The sequence below is a fragment of the Lactuca saligna genome, chromosome 5 (genome assembly GCF_052625555.1).
Source record: "Lactuca saligna cultivar CGN05327 chromosome 5, ASM5262555v1, whole genome shotgun sequence".
NCBI lineage: Eukaryota > Viridiplantae > Streptophyta > Magnoliopsida > Asterales > Asteraceae > Lactuca > Lactuca saligna.
Window position 1 is genome coordinate 10079059 of NC_136421.1, and position 17153 is coordinate 10096211.

General features: G+C 33.3%; 1 protein-coding gene and 1 long non-coding RNA gene across 3 annotated transcripts; one reads left to right on the forward strand and one right to left on the reverse strand.

The window, feature by feature from the left end:
* Positions 1-5259: 5259 nt before the first annotated feature.
* Positions 5260-11719, reverse strand: LOC144997994 (MBOAT (membrane bound O-acyl transferase) family protein). 2 transcript variants are annotated; one of them, XM_078957840.1, is made up of 21 exons: positions 11532-11719; positions 10352-10469; positions 10101-10229; positions 9812-9867; positions 9544-9725; positions 9296-9344; positions 9107-9210; positions 8942-9006; positions 8648-8718; positions 8476-8535; positions 8291-8404; positions 8040-8164; positions 7872-7923; positions 7726-7788; positions 7494-7603; positions 7314-7406; positions 7148-7229; positions 6735-6812; positions 6088-6163; positions 5941-5990; positions 5260-5419 (listed from the first exon to the last, which is right to left on the reverse strand). In XM_078957840.1, exons 3-21 carry the CDS (start codon positions 10198-10200, stop codon positions 5372-5374), a joined length of 1578 nt encoding a protein of 525 aa, XP_078813966.1. In that variant the 5' UTR covers positions 10201-10229; positions 10352-10469; positions 11532-11719; the 3' UTR covers positions 5260-5371. The 2 variants fall into 2 exon arrangements, with proteins under 2 accessions (XP_078813966.1, XP_078813967.1); XM_078957841.1 differs by lacking the exons at positions 10352-10469; positions 11532-11719 and having other exon boundaries at positions 9544-9735; positions 10101-10160.
* Positions 11720-12596: 877 nt separating this feature from the next.
* On the forward strand, positions 12597-15436 carry LOC144998714 (uncharacterized). The gene is made up of 3 exons (XR_013660409.1): positions 12597-12983; positions 14582-14661; positions 14836-15436. It is a non-coding gene; the product is annotated as an uncharacterized LOC144998714 (long non-coding RNA).
* The last annotated feature ends 1717 nt before the right edge of the window (positions 15437-17153 follow it).

The following is a 17153-nucleotide window of genomic DNA, read 5'->3' on the forward strand; positions in this document are numbered from 1 at the left end:
GTTTTGAGTCATTAGATCCACAAACTCGTCGAGTAGCCTACTGCACTCGTCGAGCATGTCAGATAGACTGGGCTCACGTCGTGAACTCAGTGAGTCACGTCATGAGTTGGATATTTTCAGAAAACGGTTTTTCATATCAAGCAATGAACGAGCATATTAGCATCAAATACAATTGAAACCAACATGGCTCTGATACCACTGATGGGTTTGAGCCAAAAGAACATCCTATGTGCTCATACAAACCCTGATGCTTGGATCTAGGTTTCTCTATTGTACATGCAATTCATCCAAGACTTAAGAACCCTAATCTAGCATATGAGTTTCGAAATTAACATATAAGAATAGATCTAGATGATTAACTCTTCTTGAATGGCTTGAATCTTCTTGTCTTGGAGCTTAGAGTCACAAGTGCCACTCCTCTAATGGCTTACAAACATCACAAGCAAGAGGATGAACAAAGAGAAAGGGAGGAGGCACCAAAAACATTCTAGGGTTCTTCCAAAAGAGTTAGCCACATTTTTGGGGCTATAAGGGTATTTATATAGTGAGCTATTAGGGTTATCAAACAAGAAATCCCTAATTTGACTGCTTAGGCTCCAAGTAGCCCATGGACTCCCTTTAGAACACCCCTTGGACGAATTCCTTATAGGCTTCCCATAGAATTCGTCCAACTTATGTTCCAAGGTGATCCATAGCCCAATTGCAATTATCTTATAATTACAATTCTAGTCCCCTAAGTTTAATTAATCTATTTTAACCACAAACCTAATTCCTGACTAATATTAATTAAACAATATGATTTCTCCTTAATTCATCCTATCAGTTACTATGGTGAAGGCAACCCAAAAGGACCATGCATAACCGGGTCAAGTACATACCAAATATAGTTACGGGCTTAGACATTAATCCAACAGTTCCTGGTATGCATTTAAATAATAATTTATTCATTTTTATGAAGCAACTCGACGAGTTGGTACGCCCAAACTCGTCGAGTAGAGAGTAAAAGGGACGCGAGTTTTTAAGCAACCTACTCGACAAGTTTAGAGCCCCCAACTCGACGAGTAGGGTTGCCATACTGAAACCCTAATTTTGGGGTTTTGCACCCAATTTAAGCATCTTAATCCCCACTTGTTGGCCCCATTTCCAGCCTCCAAGTCCCAAACTTTAGATTCATAATCCCTAATGCAATTGTGACTTTGTGAGCTATTTGTGAAGTGAAACGTTGTGTGTTTTGAAGCTTATGAAGGAAGGAGGAGCTCGGGGATTCAAGAAGAAGATAGTATATCCAGAGACTTCATTTCTTCCTCATCATTTTCTGGTAAGCAAGTCTTAAACTTGCCTAGTAGCTTCTTAGATCTCTTTATCGCCATTTTAGTTGGGTTTTTGGTCCAAGAAGCTTGAACTTTGGGATTTGGACGTCCTAAGTGAGTGAACATTCAAATCTGGGATCATGAAGGGTTTTCATGGCATAAAGGTGCAAACTTTATGACTATTAAAGCCCCATGCAAGCCATAGGGTGTCATTTTTGCCTTTTAAGCTCCAAAAGGCCATGCCTGGAGTGAAAAGTGGAAGCTTTACGTGTTCATGTGGTATTTAGGGTCTAGTTCCATGTTTGCATTCGTTAAGTTTGGTGTATGGATGGCTTGTGGACCAAGATTTATGCCCTAAATGGTTAGGGTTTGAGCTAAACCCGTGAAGTGGAGGTATTAACGGGTAAAGTTGGAAACTTTACCCTTAAAAGGACGTTTTCAGTGTGCATGAGAAACAAGAAGCTTAGATCTGAAGAGCATGGGCTTAATATGTTAAGATGGCCAAAACAGATTGAGGAACTCGTCGAGTCCATACAGGAACTCGATGAGTTGAGTCGATTTGTCCCGATTCTATACCACATAAAACTCGACGAGTTGGCTCACTTTATCGCGACTATGAGTAGCAAGGGAACTCGGTGAGTCAGGGGTTGGATCATGATTTCAGCGATTTCTGATTTCTAGAACTCGGCGAGTTGGGTCAACCCAGAACGTTGACTTTGACCAGAATGTTGACTTTGATCGGGGGTAAAATGTTCATTTTACCCTAAGAAAGATTTTGGATATTGATTAAGTGTTATTGTGATGATGTTAGCCGAGGAGTTACGGAAGCAACCGATAGAGATTTCCTTACCGAGAGATTCGGCAGCCAGGTTGTGAGGTGAGTTTTCCTCTAGTAGGAACGGGTCGAAGGCACCAATGTCGGCATGTTTATGTATATTAGCATATGTCGAACATAGGTCCAATGTCGGGGTTAACCCGATGTAGGTTATATGTTTCTGGACTTCGGTCCGAAGCCGGGAAAAGCCCGAGGAATGTTTGTATGCTTGATGTCTTCGTGATTCTTACATGTGTATGTTTATATATTCCGGGCTTCGGTCCGATGTCGGCGCAAACCCAAGGAATGTTTAGCTTATATGTTATGTGTTATATGTTCCAGGCTTTGGTCTAATGTCGGGGCAAGCCCGAGGAATGTTTAGCTTATATGTTATGTGTTATATGTTTCGGGCTTTGGCCCGATGTCGGGGCAAGCCTGAGGAATATTTATATATTTATGTTATGTGTTTATGTTATATGCTTGCTGATATGTTATATGTATACCGGACTTCGGTTTGATGTCGGGCGGGGCCCGATGCCGTATTCGTTCGATGTCGAGTAGGGCCCGATGTAGCGGGCAAGGCCCAATGTATGTTATTATGTGATTATGTGTATGGTATGTGGTAGTTATGGGAGACTCACTAAGTTTCGTGCTTACAGTTTTCAGTTTTGGTTTCAGGTACTTCCGCTAGCAAGGGGAAGAGCTCGGGATGATTACATGGCACACACTACAGCTTTTAGCCTGCGATGATTTACTCTGAGTTGGTGTATTTACCTTAAATGCTAATTAGGGTTTGTTTTTGGATATGTTTAATGGGAGGGACTTTAGCACCAGTAGCTCGTGTGTGAGATCTATTCGTTTACCAACCTAGGTGAGTCTTCTCACTATACTCATGAGTCGAAGGCACCAATGTCGGCATACTATATTATGTTGTATAGAATACTAATTGTCTTTGTGACTTTTGCATGTATGGTTAGGTTGAAATATACCTTAGGGTGGGCCCATTAATATGTATTAGGGTGAAATATACCCTAGGGTGGAGCCCATTGATATGTATTGGGTTGAAATATACCCCAGAGTGGGGTGCATTGATATGTATTGGGTTGAAATATACCCCAGGGCGGGACTCATTGATATGTATTGGGTTGAAATATACCCCAGGATAGGGCCCAATGATATGTATTGGGTTGAAATATACCCCAGGGTGGGCCCATTGATATGTATTGGATTGAAATATACCTCAAGGCATGGCCCATTAATATGTATTAGGTTGAAACATACATCAGGGTTAGGCCTACTGATTTGTTTGATGTATGGTATTTTGGGGAACTCACTAAGATTTGGGCTTACGGTTTATGTTTAAAATGTTTCAGGTATCTTTGGTTTCAAAAGGAAGTGCCCGACTTGATCGCACTACATCCCCTGGAGATTTATTATGCCCTGACTGTTTACGAATTACTCCGATGTTTTGAGAATACTTTGACTCTAGTCGTCTTTTGGAACAATGAGTTAATGGTTTTCACTTATTTAAAATGAAATTTTAACTCAGTATATTTGGGACGTTATAATTTACAGCCTCCCTCACCCTTAGAGAGTGTTTCCAGAAACCCTAGCCCCTCTCATCCCATGTTGAGCTTGGTTCCATCTTGAGACTTTATCTTTCCTTGTTTTGTGCATGAAGCTTAAAGATCAAGATTTCCTTTAGATCATTAAAGTGAAGAGCAAGTGTAGATCCATAAAGTTTGCACCTTCCTTGGACCTTTATGAGTATAAAGCTTCAATCGTTCCTTTTTATTTGTTAGATCTTGCTTATTGTCCATTTTAGACACTTTTAGTCCTATTTTGGTAGTGAGGTTGGAGTTGAGATAACTTCAGCTCCTTTAAATTACTTAGGGTTGTCAAATGGATCATTTGGACTTGGAAAGTTGGTGTCTTGTGCATGTTCTCTTAACATGCAAGTTGTGTGGACATTTTAGGTCTTTTTGATGTTTAAAGTTTAGATCTTGTTGGATTGGAGTGTCGTAATTGTTAAAGTTTGAAACTTTATCCATTAATACATTGTTAAGGACCAAATCTGGAAGTTTAGGGGATTGACTTAATTGAATAATTCATTTTGCCTTTTGATCATGGCGTGGACACGACACGCCTTTCCCATACGTGGCGCGCCTTTCTGAACCATTTGGAACGCGCCCGTTTAAGCTGAGAAACTCGACTGTCTTGTCTTTTAGTGAGCATTGACCCAAAGTTGATTTTGTTGAATTTTTGGCTAAGTTTGACTTTATGTCAAACTTTAGGGTTTTAAAGGTCATAAGTTGAGGTTAGCCTTTTACTACATGTTTAGGTGGTTGTTGTACCTGCCTTCACATTCTACAAGTTATGGTGATTGTTCAACTGTCTGTAAGATGAGTTTTTTCACTATACTATGTAAGACATTAGATGCTTGTTTCTTTTACTCTTGCATTGTGGTTTGTATGTTGGAAAAAACCCATTGGATGAGGCTTGTTTTTATGTTTATTGGGTGAGACCCATGGACAACGTTCATTTATATGTTAGTCGGGCGAGAACCATTTCGGTATGTAACATCTTAAAAAACTCACTAAACTTTATACTTATAGTTTTAAGTTTAAATAGTTTCAAATACTTCTAAATTTTGTAATTATAGTTTTAAGTTTAAATAGTTTCAAATACTTCTAATAGCAAAGAGAAGAAATTGATCTAATTGCATTGCGTCCACCGAAGATTCCACACTATCTATTTTATGTTTACTCTGAAGTTTTGTTTGAGACTACATTTTACTTTGGTGATCTTTTAATAAAATGGTATTTGGATGGTTTTGTTTTATTTAAAAATGAAAAAAAAAAATCTCTTTATTTTTTGGATCGTTTCAAGAACACAATGGAAGACCGACTTTTAGTAAAGATGGTAGCTTATTGAGATGAGAAAGGGGATTGCACAAGTCGAACTTCACCCATTAACCTAATAACGAACAAAGTATATATCAATTTCAGTATATTTAGTTTTGGTTTGTTGTTCATTTGCAAAATATTTGATGTAAAAAATCAAATCTCAAATCTCATTTTGGAAATTAGGAGCATACTCAGCCCCAAGATTGACTAATCACCATTAAAGCTAATATTATACAAAATAAGCCCTAACTTTAATAAATGAATTAATAATTTTCTGAACTGGTGAAAACATTATATTAAAAAATGACAAGAAACTTTCATATTAAGACATACAATTTTCTTTAACTTTGATGTGTCCTTTGCTTCGTATCAGATACGTGGAACATAAGCTGCAATGGAATGAAGCATTCATGTCAGTGAAAGGTCTAAAATACCCTCATCGTAACAAAATAGAGAAAAGAAGTACACGAAATCAACAATCAGGAGGTATTTTGTTCAAAAATATGTTTTTGGAAGACACTGTAATATGTGAAGTGGGATAGAATTCAATAATAAAAAAAATTGAATATTTTGCAATATTTCCACTTATAATATATATATATATATATATATATATATATATATATATATATATATATATATATATATATATATATATATATATATATATATATATCAGGAGGGTATTTTGGTCTTTTCAATAAAGAAAAGGTAAGAATGGAATCAAAATCCTTCCCTTAGGAATGGTGAAATCCATCAAACATGGAATTTGAAATTCCATCCATTTTGGCAATCAGACGCCATGGAATGGAATCTCGAATTCTATGAAAAAATTACAATTTAGCCCCAAATCAAACGCTAAAAAAGGTGATATTTTTTGAGAGGGTGTAGAATATTGATGGTTTTTTACCTTTGTGCCCACATAAAATGTTACAAGCAAGCCAAAAAGAGTGGGTAGTCCTGGAAAAGTAACAACATTTGATTTTATCAACTCCAGAGCAGATATGTGCAATAATTTGGGGAAAATAAAAATAGAAATAGAAATAGAAATAGAAACCTTCTGTCTGAAGAAATACAGATTTTAGCCAGCTTATGCCCGATGGTCCGATGACAAAGCCCACAAGGTTAGCCACCTGCCAAATAAATATAAGGGCAAAATGGTCATTTTCAACTTCTCTTATATTATAACAAGTAAATACAATATATAGTTCTTCCGACTCTACATTGTACACTAGTTAATTATATTTAATAAAAGTTTTAATTGTAAAAATTAAAAGTTAAACACAGTATAAACTCAATAAAACCCAAATAAAAAAAAATTGTTGACGTTAAGACGAATAATAGATTTTATTAAAATTAAACTCATGAAATATTTGGCAAGCCTTAAATATTACATATAAGATAAAATTGGGTTAAATGGTAATTTCTCATTGAGTCATTTCTTTCCATGTATAAAATAAGAAACAGATAAAATATAAACAGTTTCTTTTAATACAGTGTCAGTGGAATGAAACATTCTATTCCTTTCATGATTCCAGTGTCCCAAACACTACCTAATGCATGAATATATTTACAAGTACTTTCTAGTTTTATGAAAGCAAGTGTTGTTATTTTCAGGAACATAATATAATAATTAATTAATAGATAGGGTACAATTCAACGTGACTAGTTTTATGAAAAGATAAAAAACAAAAAAATACAAACCATGAGACATGCGATTGTGATAGCACCAGCAACTGCACTAAGCTCACGCAAAATAAACTCCTTAAATACGTTATCAGCCTGCAAAAGGACAAGTCAAATTTCAGGGAATTGGAATCTCATAGTATTGTATAATAAGGGTATTTTGGTCTTTTAACAAATAAAAAAAAACATAACTAAATTCCTTCTAGGAATCATGATAGCCATCCAACAAACATAGAATTTGAAGGAATCAGACAGAATTGAATTCCGTCCATTCGGCCATGGAATGGAATCTCAAATTCCAATTACGCCATAAGCGATTACATAGTAAAAGTAGCAAGTGATCCATACAAACTCCTTAAATGCTTTACAAAAAAGTATATCAGATCACTGAAGGTTGCTTAATTTTGCTCTATTAAAATTTATTACATCACCTTAAAAGAAGACGCTGCTGATTTCAAAATCATTTCAGGAATAAAGAATATGCATGTTAACCATGCCCATGACAGAAGTTTCCTGTACACAGCATAAGCATAAACTCATTTATATTCAGGTAATTTCCACCAAAATTAAAAATTAAAAATTATATATATAACATACCATTCGAGATCATGCCATATGGCAACAAATGTGAAGACAACCCACACATTTAAAAGCTTCCTTCCAGATCCCCCAAGTGGAATGTACATGTACCTATAAATATAATCATAAACTAAAATAAACAAAGCATGTTTTTGTCATTCTTGATTTTAAAAGACAAGACATATATACAAGCTTTACCTGACAAGCCATTTGTTGAAGGAAGCATGCCAATTTTTCCAAAAGCTTTCCAAGTTGTAGCAGTTGTTTACACACCGTGGCATATTCTCAGGGGCTTCAATCCCACTTACCTTCCCATATAACCATCAATTATTAGCTCCAATACATATATATATATATATATATATATATATATATATATATATAATAAGACGGATGAATACGGCATTAAAATAAAGGCCATTTTACTTACCAGTGCCCAAAATCGAAAGTAACGCCATATGAGGAAAAATTTGAGCCACATGAAGTTTAGGACCTGTATGTGGTTAAATGATGCAGCAGCATAAAACAGTGAGTGTATTATTAATAAGTGAGGTGGTGAAATTAAGTAAGTCTCACCCCATATCCAATAATGAAGACTTCCATAGGTGATAACTGTTTCCAGATTCCACTACAGACACAAAGTTAGTATGAATATGGGATATGCTGTTATTTATATATATATATATATATATATATATATATATATATAGATATAGATATAGATATAGATATAGACTCACACACCTGATGGCAAAGGCATTGTAATAAAAAAAGTGTGTCATGATTTCCATAAGTAAGAGGCTAAGGACCCAACGAAAACCATACCAAGCCACTTGTTTCAGTGTATAACTCTTCTGAGGTGTATCCAGCTGCCACATCATACATCAGAATCTTGTGAGTTGATTTCCCAAAGTAACAGATACAATGTTTTTGGAAGAAATCACAATCTGTAAACCAAATTGGAAATTGTGAAGTTGATGAAGAATAGAGAAAACCTGGGAAGCAAATGCATTGAAGCTTATAATAGGTCCAGCAATATAGAGAGGTGCATATAGCAAATAACATAGGTATATGGTATATGAGAACTTTTCAATCCCCACACTTCTCTCCTGTTAAAACAAATACTAATATTATTTTTAGAATAAAACTCATACTAATGCCATAACAATAATTTACTTGCCTGTAACATTCTGTAACATGTTTTTCCTGAAGAACATGTGTTGCAGTGTCGGATGTGCTTCTGCAATCACCAGACATAAATTAAAATCCCAAACAAGGCAACATAATTAAGAAAAAGAAGATATTTCTATTAGGAAAAGATAATATATATGTATGTATGTATGTATGTATACCTCTTGATCAACATAAGGATTATGATCTGACCAATGGTAGTCATACCCAAAGCTTATCATGCGCAAAACAACTGCCAGAAAGGAATAAAAGGAAATTGTGTGAGAAAAGAAAAAAGTAGAAACCACACATCTTGAATTCAATTAAAATGTGCCCAAATAAGGTCATAGGACTATGTTGTAATAGTAAGAAATGGAAACAAGATGTTATAATACACAAACAAATGAAAGCAGCAATAAGTACAAGTTAAAGCAGATATGCCATGTAAAGGCAGAGAGAGATAATAATAATAATACCAAAGTTAAAGCAGATATGCCATCTAAAGGTACCCCTAAACTTATCCAAGTGAGCCCAATAGTCTCTGCAAGTGCATTCCCAAAATATATATAAATTCATACATGATAACACAACAAAAAGTGATTAAAAATTTTAATGAAGCTACAAATGAGAAATTAACCCACCCAAAACTGGCAAATGAGTATCCCTCATAAACACGGTTACAAAGAAGAAATGATAAGTTGAAGACCCAAAGTATAAAGGGAAAGTATTTTGTGCGTCCAAATATCTGCATTGTAGATCATTTGTTGATATGAAATGGCATTATAAGTAAATGAGTCAAAAGCAAAAAAAACACACACGTTAAAGTGTACCTTAACCAATAGGAAATTTGTTGATGTAATTGCAAGGATAAAAAAGATGCTGCATTGGGATTGGGATGAAATATTAGGTGTCAAAAAGTGGAAGTCAAAATCAAGATTGTTGTAGAACAAAGTTACTCCTACAGAACCAATGGTGCAATTTTGAAAATACAAAACCAAAAATACCCATGTCTGTTTGTTTTGAATTTTGAATATGAAAAGTATAAAGGGGTAAAAGGAGCATAAAATAGAGCACATACAATGCTCCATGGAGATATGACAAATATGCCAATGAAATCAAGAGCCAAACAACGGACATCCCCTCTGCCTTTAAATCATACAATGCCCTTACAGTGTTGGCCATCAATGTAAAAACTCCAAAAACAAAGGTTAGAATCGGCAAATTACTGCGGAAATTTCTCCATTGTGCATCAGAGGCATCCTGCAAAGAACTATTTTATTATGAGAGATTATTATTATTAAGTTAAATAACATGTCTCTAATCATCATATCAAAGAGTTACATTACATTAAGTTGAGTTGAGATCAATCCAGGTCGTAGACCATATAGCTTGTTGTAATTATCTGTTATATCAATATATGTCTAAATCAGAGATGAATTAGCAATAGAAAATAACAAGGGAATGGGATTTTGACTTTGTATTATATTAAGAAGAAAAAAGTAGAACAAACCCATAGAAATTGGATAGTAGCTAACTAAACATATATCTACATCTAAATACACGTATACAGAGTGAGTGTGCATGTGTGTGTGTGTGAGAGAGAGAGAGAGAGAGAGAGAGGGAGAGAGAGAGTACCATGGGACAGCTGCAGGGAATACCGAATGACGATGATGTAGAAGATAGCTGCATAAACAAGTATAAATACGAGCTCTCTTTGCTTCCAGGAATTATTCATGCCACCTTTGACCAAAAAATGATCACACACTGTAGATGCAGATGTTGACAGTTTAATGAAGAAAACATTAAAAGTCAACTTTTCATTTTCAGATAGATAAATAGATAGACAGATAGATGTATTGGAACTTAGGGCCAACAAATTTACTAACCGGAATCGCTGACGTGGCTGTGCGTGAAATAGACTGATGTGAACAAAATCTGAATGATATTTTTTGTTCAACTCTTCTGATTTGTTCAAGACATAATCCACCTCACCTCGCAAAACCACTAGCGATAATATCGGAGGCAGAAAATAAAGATATATTGTTAAACACTTGAAAAATGCCTAAAATCACTATTAAAACAAGTTTGAAATGGTGTTTGAATGACATTCCTTTGCCAGGAGACTTTAAGCAATACTATAAAAATAAAATAAAGTAAGGGTCTGTTTGGCAGGATCTGAATTTTTAACATGTTGTTTGGTTGGAATCTCTAAATTTTTATGCTGAAAGATAAAAATGACAATTTTACTCTTCTGCATCATTTCTTTCAATTATAAAATTGTACTTCTAAACTTTTGCTTATTAAGACATTGTACTTTGAATACTATAACCAATTCTAGCATTCCAATTTGATAGAAATAAGTACAATGCTATAACAAAGATAAATGGAGAAGTTTGAACTTCAATAATACAATGCAATTTTATATGTTTAATAATGTAACAACCAATTTCCTACAATCAAATAGAATATGAATATAACCTAATACATTCCTCTCTAGCATACACACCGTTTCTTGCTGCACAAGGAGTAATCAATTCGCATACACCAATGACTTCTTAAATAATTATAAAAAAAATTAATAATATAAACACCAATCATTCCATCCATTCATCTACAAGTCCAGTTAATTCGCATTCCAAAACTGACACCAACATCTTGACAATTGAAGTACACAAATGAAACACCGACATTCAAAACCTGTGCAAAAAATAATGTATTCTATCACCATATGAAAATTTGATCTGCCAACTATGTGGTTATGACTATCTAAGACATCACTTGATGCAGATTACTTGAAAGAAACAAAGAAAGAAGAATCCATATGCGTGGAATAACTGCATTATTGCAAGGATAAACACCTAAAATCAAGAAAAACAACCCTCTAAACTCGATCAATCAACCAAAAACTCGGACAAATCCGAAGGAAGAACACAGCTCCAGAAAAAAACATCTCCAACTCTAAAAATCGAGTTTTAGGGCTTCTGATTTCAGAAGAAAAAATAAACTAAACAACAACCATCTATGAATTGATAATCAATTTTTAGGGCAAGAAAGAAAAAAACTTACCTAGAACCGGTGGGAGGGAGAAGGGGCGGTGATTTCGGAGTCGCTGCCGGGACTGTCGGCGTCGGTGGCGGGGATGGCGTCGTTGGCGGAGGGAGGCCGGCGGAGGGTTGTAGATCGGAGATGGAGCGGGAGGGAGTATGGGATGGTGGTGTAGATGGAATAACACCTAGTTTTTGTGTTCATGAGTTCAAAAAATAAAATATAAAATATAAAATATAAAAATTAAAAAAAAAAAAAAAAAAATTCATGAGTGGAAAAAAAAACTAGGCATGGTACGGTACCAAAGTACCAACTTTATTTGATATAAATTTTTTGCTACCGATATCGTACCAAGTAAAATTTGTACCAACTTGTTTGGCTACCAACAAGTTTTGCTAGTACAGATTGGTAATAGTACATAAACAAATTATATCTATTTTTCAATTGTAATAGTTAAAAATCCGTAAAAACAACATGAGACAACTTTCTTGTCTAGTAATATAAATTAGTAAAGTAACTATATTAGTTACTAAAGAATTTTATTAACATTTTAGTTTTTTAGTTTAATGTGGTAATAACTATTGAGTAAGTGTAATCACTAATATCAAGCTTTTTAAATTGTAAAGGAAAATATGATTTTGTTTATATATATATATATATATATATATATATATATATATATATATATATATATATATATATATATATATATATGAATTGGTTGGTACGGTAATACCGTGGTATTTAAATTTTAATATCGTTACCATACCAAGTTTACTAAATTGGTATGGTACTGCCAACCAAACATATTGGCTACCGAACATATTGGTAACCAACTATCTTGGTTCGGTTGATAGCATGTTGGTTGGTTCTCCATGATACATATTTGACAGCCCTAAAAAAACAAATACAAAACAAACCAAAAATTACAGTTTTATCCTATTTTTAGCAATCATCTTATATATATATATATATATATATATATATATATATATATATATATATATATATATATATATATATATATATATATATATAGAGAGAGAGAGAGAGAGAGAAATTAGGTTCTTTGGAAAATAAAAAAATTAGGGTTTCAAGGGAGGACCAATTAGCATTTGCCACATGTAAGTAGTTAATTGAATTATATATAAGGGATGAAAGGGTATCTAGGTAAATCGATTGTTATAGGCGGTTAACCCTAGAACATTATACTGGACGATTTTCGTTTTTCGTTAAGTGGCGGGATTGGTTATGATTTTTGGAGGGATCGGTTGTGTGTTGCATGTGTAATCGTCGATTGAGGTCAATAGGCGGCAAACACCAGAAGATATACCCGCCCAATTTATGCGCTGATAGAGAATTGAGCGGGATCGGTTATGATATTTGGGGGGATCGATTATTTCTCTTTCTAACCTTTTTCGGACGTTACTTCAAGTCGCTGCTTCCAATCGGTGTTTCTCGCACAGAAATCAGGTAAAATTTGTTTCTTCATTTTCGTTATTTTCAATTTCGTTTCTGATGTCGATGTTTGATTTGTTCATGTGATTGTATTTCTCCCCAAGCCCGCCACCACAAATCCCAATTGATTGTTCGTTATTTTGTAAAACCATAGTTACAAGAACCTTATCTTTTGTTCATCTACTAAAGGTATTTTATTAAGTATATGAATTAGGGCATTTTACATTCTTTCCAAATTATCTGTGAGATTGGTCAAACAATTGGTATTGGCATATTTATAGAGTTCATGTTCGAAAAAAACACAGAGAGTGTTGATTGGTGAAGCTGTTTCTGTTAATGTTCACTTACAAATGTTATCTTTTACACAAAAGCTTACACAACATACGCCAAAGACTCACCTGTTAGATTTTCATTAACAAATATTGTCTTAAAAAAACATATAATAAGCTGAAAACACTATGCATTATCAAACTCAAAAACCAAAAAGAAAGATATGTATAAATATCTAATAACTTGAGTTGATTCCACAGATGACTCACTAAATATATGGTCTATGATAAACCATATATAAACAAACATATTATAGGAACAAATTAAATACCAGCATTTGAGTAGTTAAGAATTGCCTTGATGGAAAACATGTTGATTTATGGAGTTTGATATGCACTTTTTTTGTGGAGTTTGATATGCACTTTTTTACCTGATTATACTATTACTTAGCAAGGAGACAAATTGTTAATTGGTTTCTTCATTAGAATATGGACTAGATAGTGACATCTTAGGCTTGTATCATTATGATGTTAAGGTGAGATTTATTGTTTTTATATTGTTTTTTGGATCGACAGAGGTATTTACGTCCTTTGCATGTGTAACAGACTAACCTCAAATCCTAGATCTTTACAATTCCATCTTCAGAACCCGAGTACATCCATTTTCCATCACACTGAAATCCCACAACCATAACATTGTTTGTGTGTCAATCATAGCTCATCACCTGTCAATCATTATCACATATTAGCCCCAACCTCTACATAATATATGTATCTGTGAGTCAACAAGAGAGAGACAGAGAGATACAGACTGAGGGTTGGTGGAGTTCACATCAAAAATTCGAATGTGTGGGTTCCCTGCAGCAGCTAGGTACCTCTTATCTGGAGTTATCTCCAGTTGATTCACTTGTTGTACAAAATCAACAAGCTTCTTGAGAATAAATAGTTGCATGGTAAAACATAGGATTTTGAGTCATACCTTATTTCCTCCTGCTCAACAGCAAACAACAACAATAGGTAACCTAAACATTAATCGTATAAGATGAAAGTATTGTTGTTATCTATATGAATAAGATGTCAAAACAATTGTCAACAAGAATATAATGTTTATAGTATGATATTTGATTCTCAGTTTTTATTATTAATTTATACCTTATAGTCTAGTTTGCTCTTAAATTGATTATCATCTTTATGCTTTGAATTGATTCTCAACTAGTATGTTATCTGATTATTTTATTTTGTGTATTTTGTGAAAGTTGTCATTTATCATTCTTACATTATGTATTTTATTTAATGTTCTTAGTCTTTCATTAACGATTGCTTAAATATTGTAAATCTTCTTAGGTTCTGATATTTATTATTGATGGATACTGGACAGTCTACGAAATCTACTTAAAGTGATGCTACTGTCAAAGGATTTGATGGTATGTCTTTAGTAATCGGTCATTTGAGTTCATATGATTAACAAATTGTCGGAAGTGTGTACATCATTATCTATAAATTGTCCATTTGTAAATAACAAATTGTTGAATATACTATAATAAACTCTAATATTTTCATTTTGTCATTGAATTATTCTTATATATTGATTGATGTAGGTGAAGATGATCAATTGTGTGATTATAATCACATCATCACACCCAAACCTTCAGAAAAAAGTGAAGAGTTGTCTGCAATTGAATTTTCACCTTCAGATAGTTCTTTTAGCCAAGGAGTATTAAAGGAAATGGATGAAATCATATACAACAGTACCAAAAAGAAACTCCAATTCATGGATGAAAATTCTATAGGAACAGTAATTGATATTTGCAGTTCAGCTTCTACTTTTTGTTCTCTATATATGAATAGCATAGTTTCAATTAGAAACAACATTACTGATATGGAAATTGATATTTGCAAGTTGATATTATGTTCATATAGAAATCTTCGGTAATGCAAATTTTATAATATTATCATAATTTTTTTTAATATTATCTGATATTTTATCTTTAATATTTTTACAGTGAAACCATATAGGAGTTAAAAGATGCACAACTTATATATCTCGTCTTTGAATCAACTGATCAATAATACACTAGCTTATGTATCTCGTATTTGAATCAACTGATCAATAATACACTGTGCATCACTAGGACCCACCAGAGCTGTGTAATCTCTCCATAAATTCTTATAATCTACACTTGTTGCACTAAGATTATCATATCCTCCAACCATAGCTGCCCTCAATTTGTGGGCTTTTGTTGCTCCAATATTAAGAGTTGCAGCTTTGACAATGAATAGTTTGTCCAACATATGCATTTTCCGTTGCTGTGGCATAAAAACAATTTCATCTTTATTACTCAATTTGTGGTTGTGCAGTTCTTCAAAATTATAAATTGAGAATAGGCCACTTTGATTATCTCTGTGGATACCAATCATTGCCATACAACCTGTTTTTAAAGAAAATGATGTCCTTTTTTCCATATGAAGATGATGTTTCGCTTTCTGTTGTATTTGTTACGTCTCCATATCTATGGCATCGAATATGTTTTTTCTTTATACTTTTACTGTCATTGTCATAAAATGTCGTTGATCCATATTTAATGCTGAAACCTAATTTGGTTGCATAGTTTCTATACATAGTGACAACATCATCAAGGGATTTGAATGAACAACCAATTTTTGGATTTTTTTTTTCTGATACAACTTGATCTTGCAATTCTGCATGTGTATATTCTGTAACAAATAATTAGAAATTTACGGTTTATACAAAATATGCATAAATTAAGAAAACTGTACTTTTCAAAAAAAAAAAAAAACAATTTACCTGTTAACTTAAGAATATCATCTTCTGTATTCAAAGAGTATGACTCATAAATTTTGCAAATAGGATCTTCATGTACATAAGTTGAAGTTAATTATCCAATGTTTACAGACATCGTTCAATAATCGTTGAAGAATTCGTAATTGTTGAACCATAAATCAGTAACAATTGAAGTAATTGAAAGATGAAAATCGCAATATCTATTTAAATTTCTGATTTCAAAATCCCTAATATCAAAATTGAAGTTGCTTCAGTTTTAAATTGATTGGGACGTGTTTGAAAAAGTGTAAAAAATAATTGATTTATATGTAACTTTATAATAATATTTTATTACTGATTGGGACGTGTTTCGAAGGATTTACTATAATACCCTTTTGAAGTTGTGATTTATATGTATATTTATGATAATATTTTATATATTTACTTATCACATTCGATTATACTTTTATTACCAAATAAAGTAATGATTATAATACTATTTTTTCTTTTGTGAAAGGAGAAACAAATATGTCTTTTTGGATATGGATATGAAGAGACGTTTTCAATTCGTTTATAAATGGGTTATATATATATATATATATATATATATATGTGTGTGTGTGTGTGTGTGTTTAATGCTGTTTGGTTTGTTAAGTAGGTAATATATGTATAGGTTTAAATGTTGGGTTGTCTTAAATGTTTATGTTTGTGAAAGGTCTATTTTCTAAAATGGCGGCATTGTGTACAGATAGGTAATATATGTATAGGTTTAAATGTTGGATTGGGAACCTGTTATTAATTTGTTTATATAATAGATTTAGTTGAGGTTTTGAGAATGTATACGTGAGTACCAGTAGTGCATATGTTAGTTTTATTTATGCATGTGGAATTTCGTAGGTTGTTGTCTTTGCAGGCGCCAAAACTTGTGTTGGAGTAACTTGTAAGTGGTGTAAGTATTTGATTTTGTTTGGTGATTTTATGCACATCAACAAATTTAAAACAATTTTTTTTGGTGGTTCACCCTTTGAGCATTAGTATTGTGATAATTTTTTATGTGTCTTTGTGATTGCTATTCAATTGGGCAATAACTTTCAAGGATCAAACAATAATTAATGTTAAATATATACTTTAAGG

Coding starts and splice junctions, on each gene's coding strand:
- LOC144997994 (XM_078957840.1), bottom strand. CDS start 10,200: ATGAATAATTCCTGGAAGCAAAGAGAGCTCGTATTTATACTTGTTTAT. Junction 9,345..9,543: donor TCATATCTCCATGGAGCATT/GTATGTGCTCTA, acceptor ATCCCAATGCAG/CATCTTTTTTATCCTTGCAA. Junction 8,536..8,647: donor ATCCTTATGTTGATCAAGAG/GTATACATACAT, acceptor TGGTGATTGCAG/AAGCACATCCGACACTGCAA.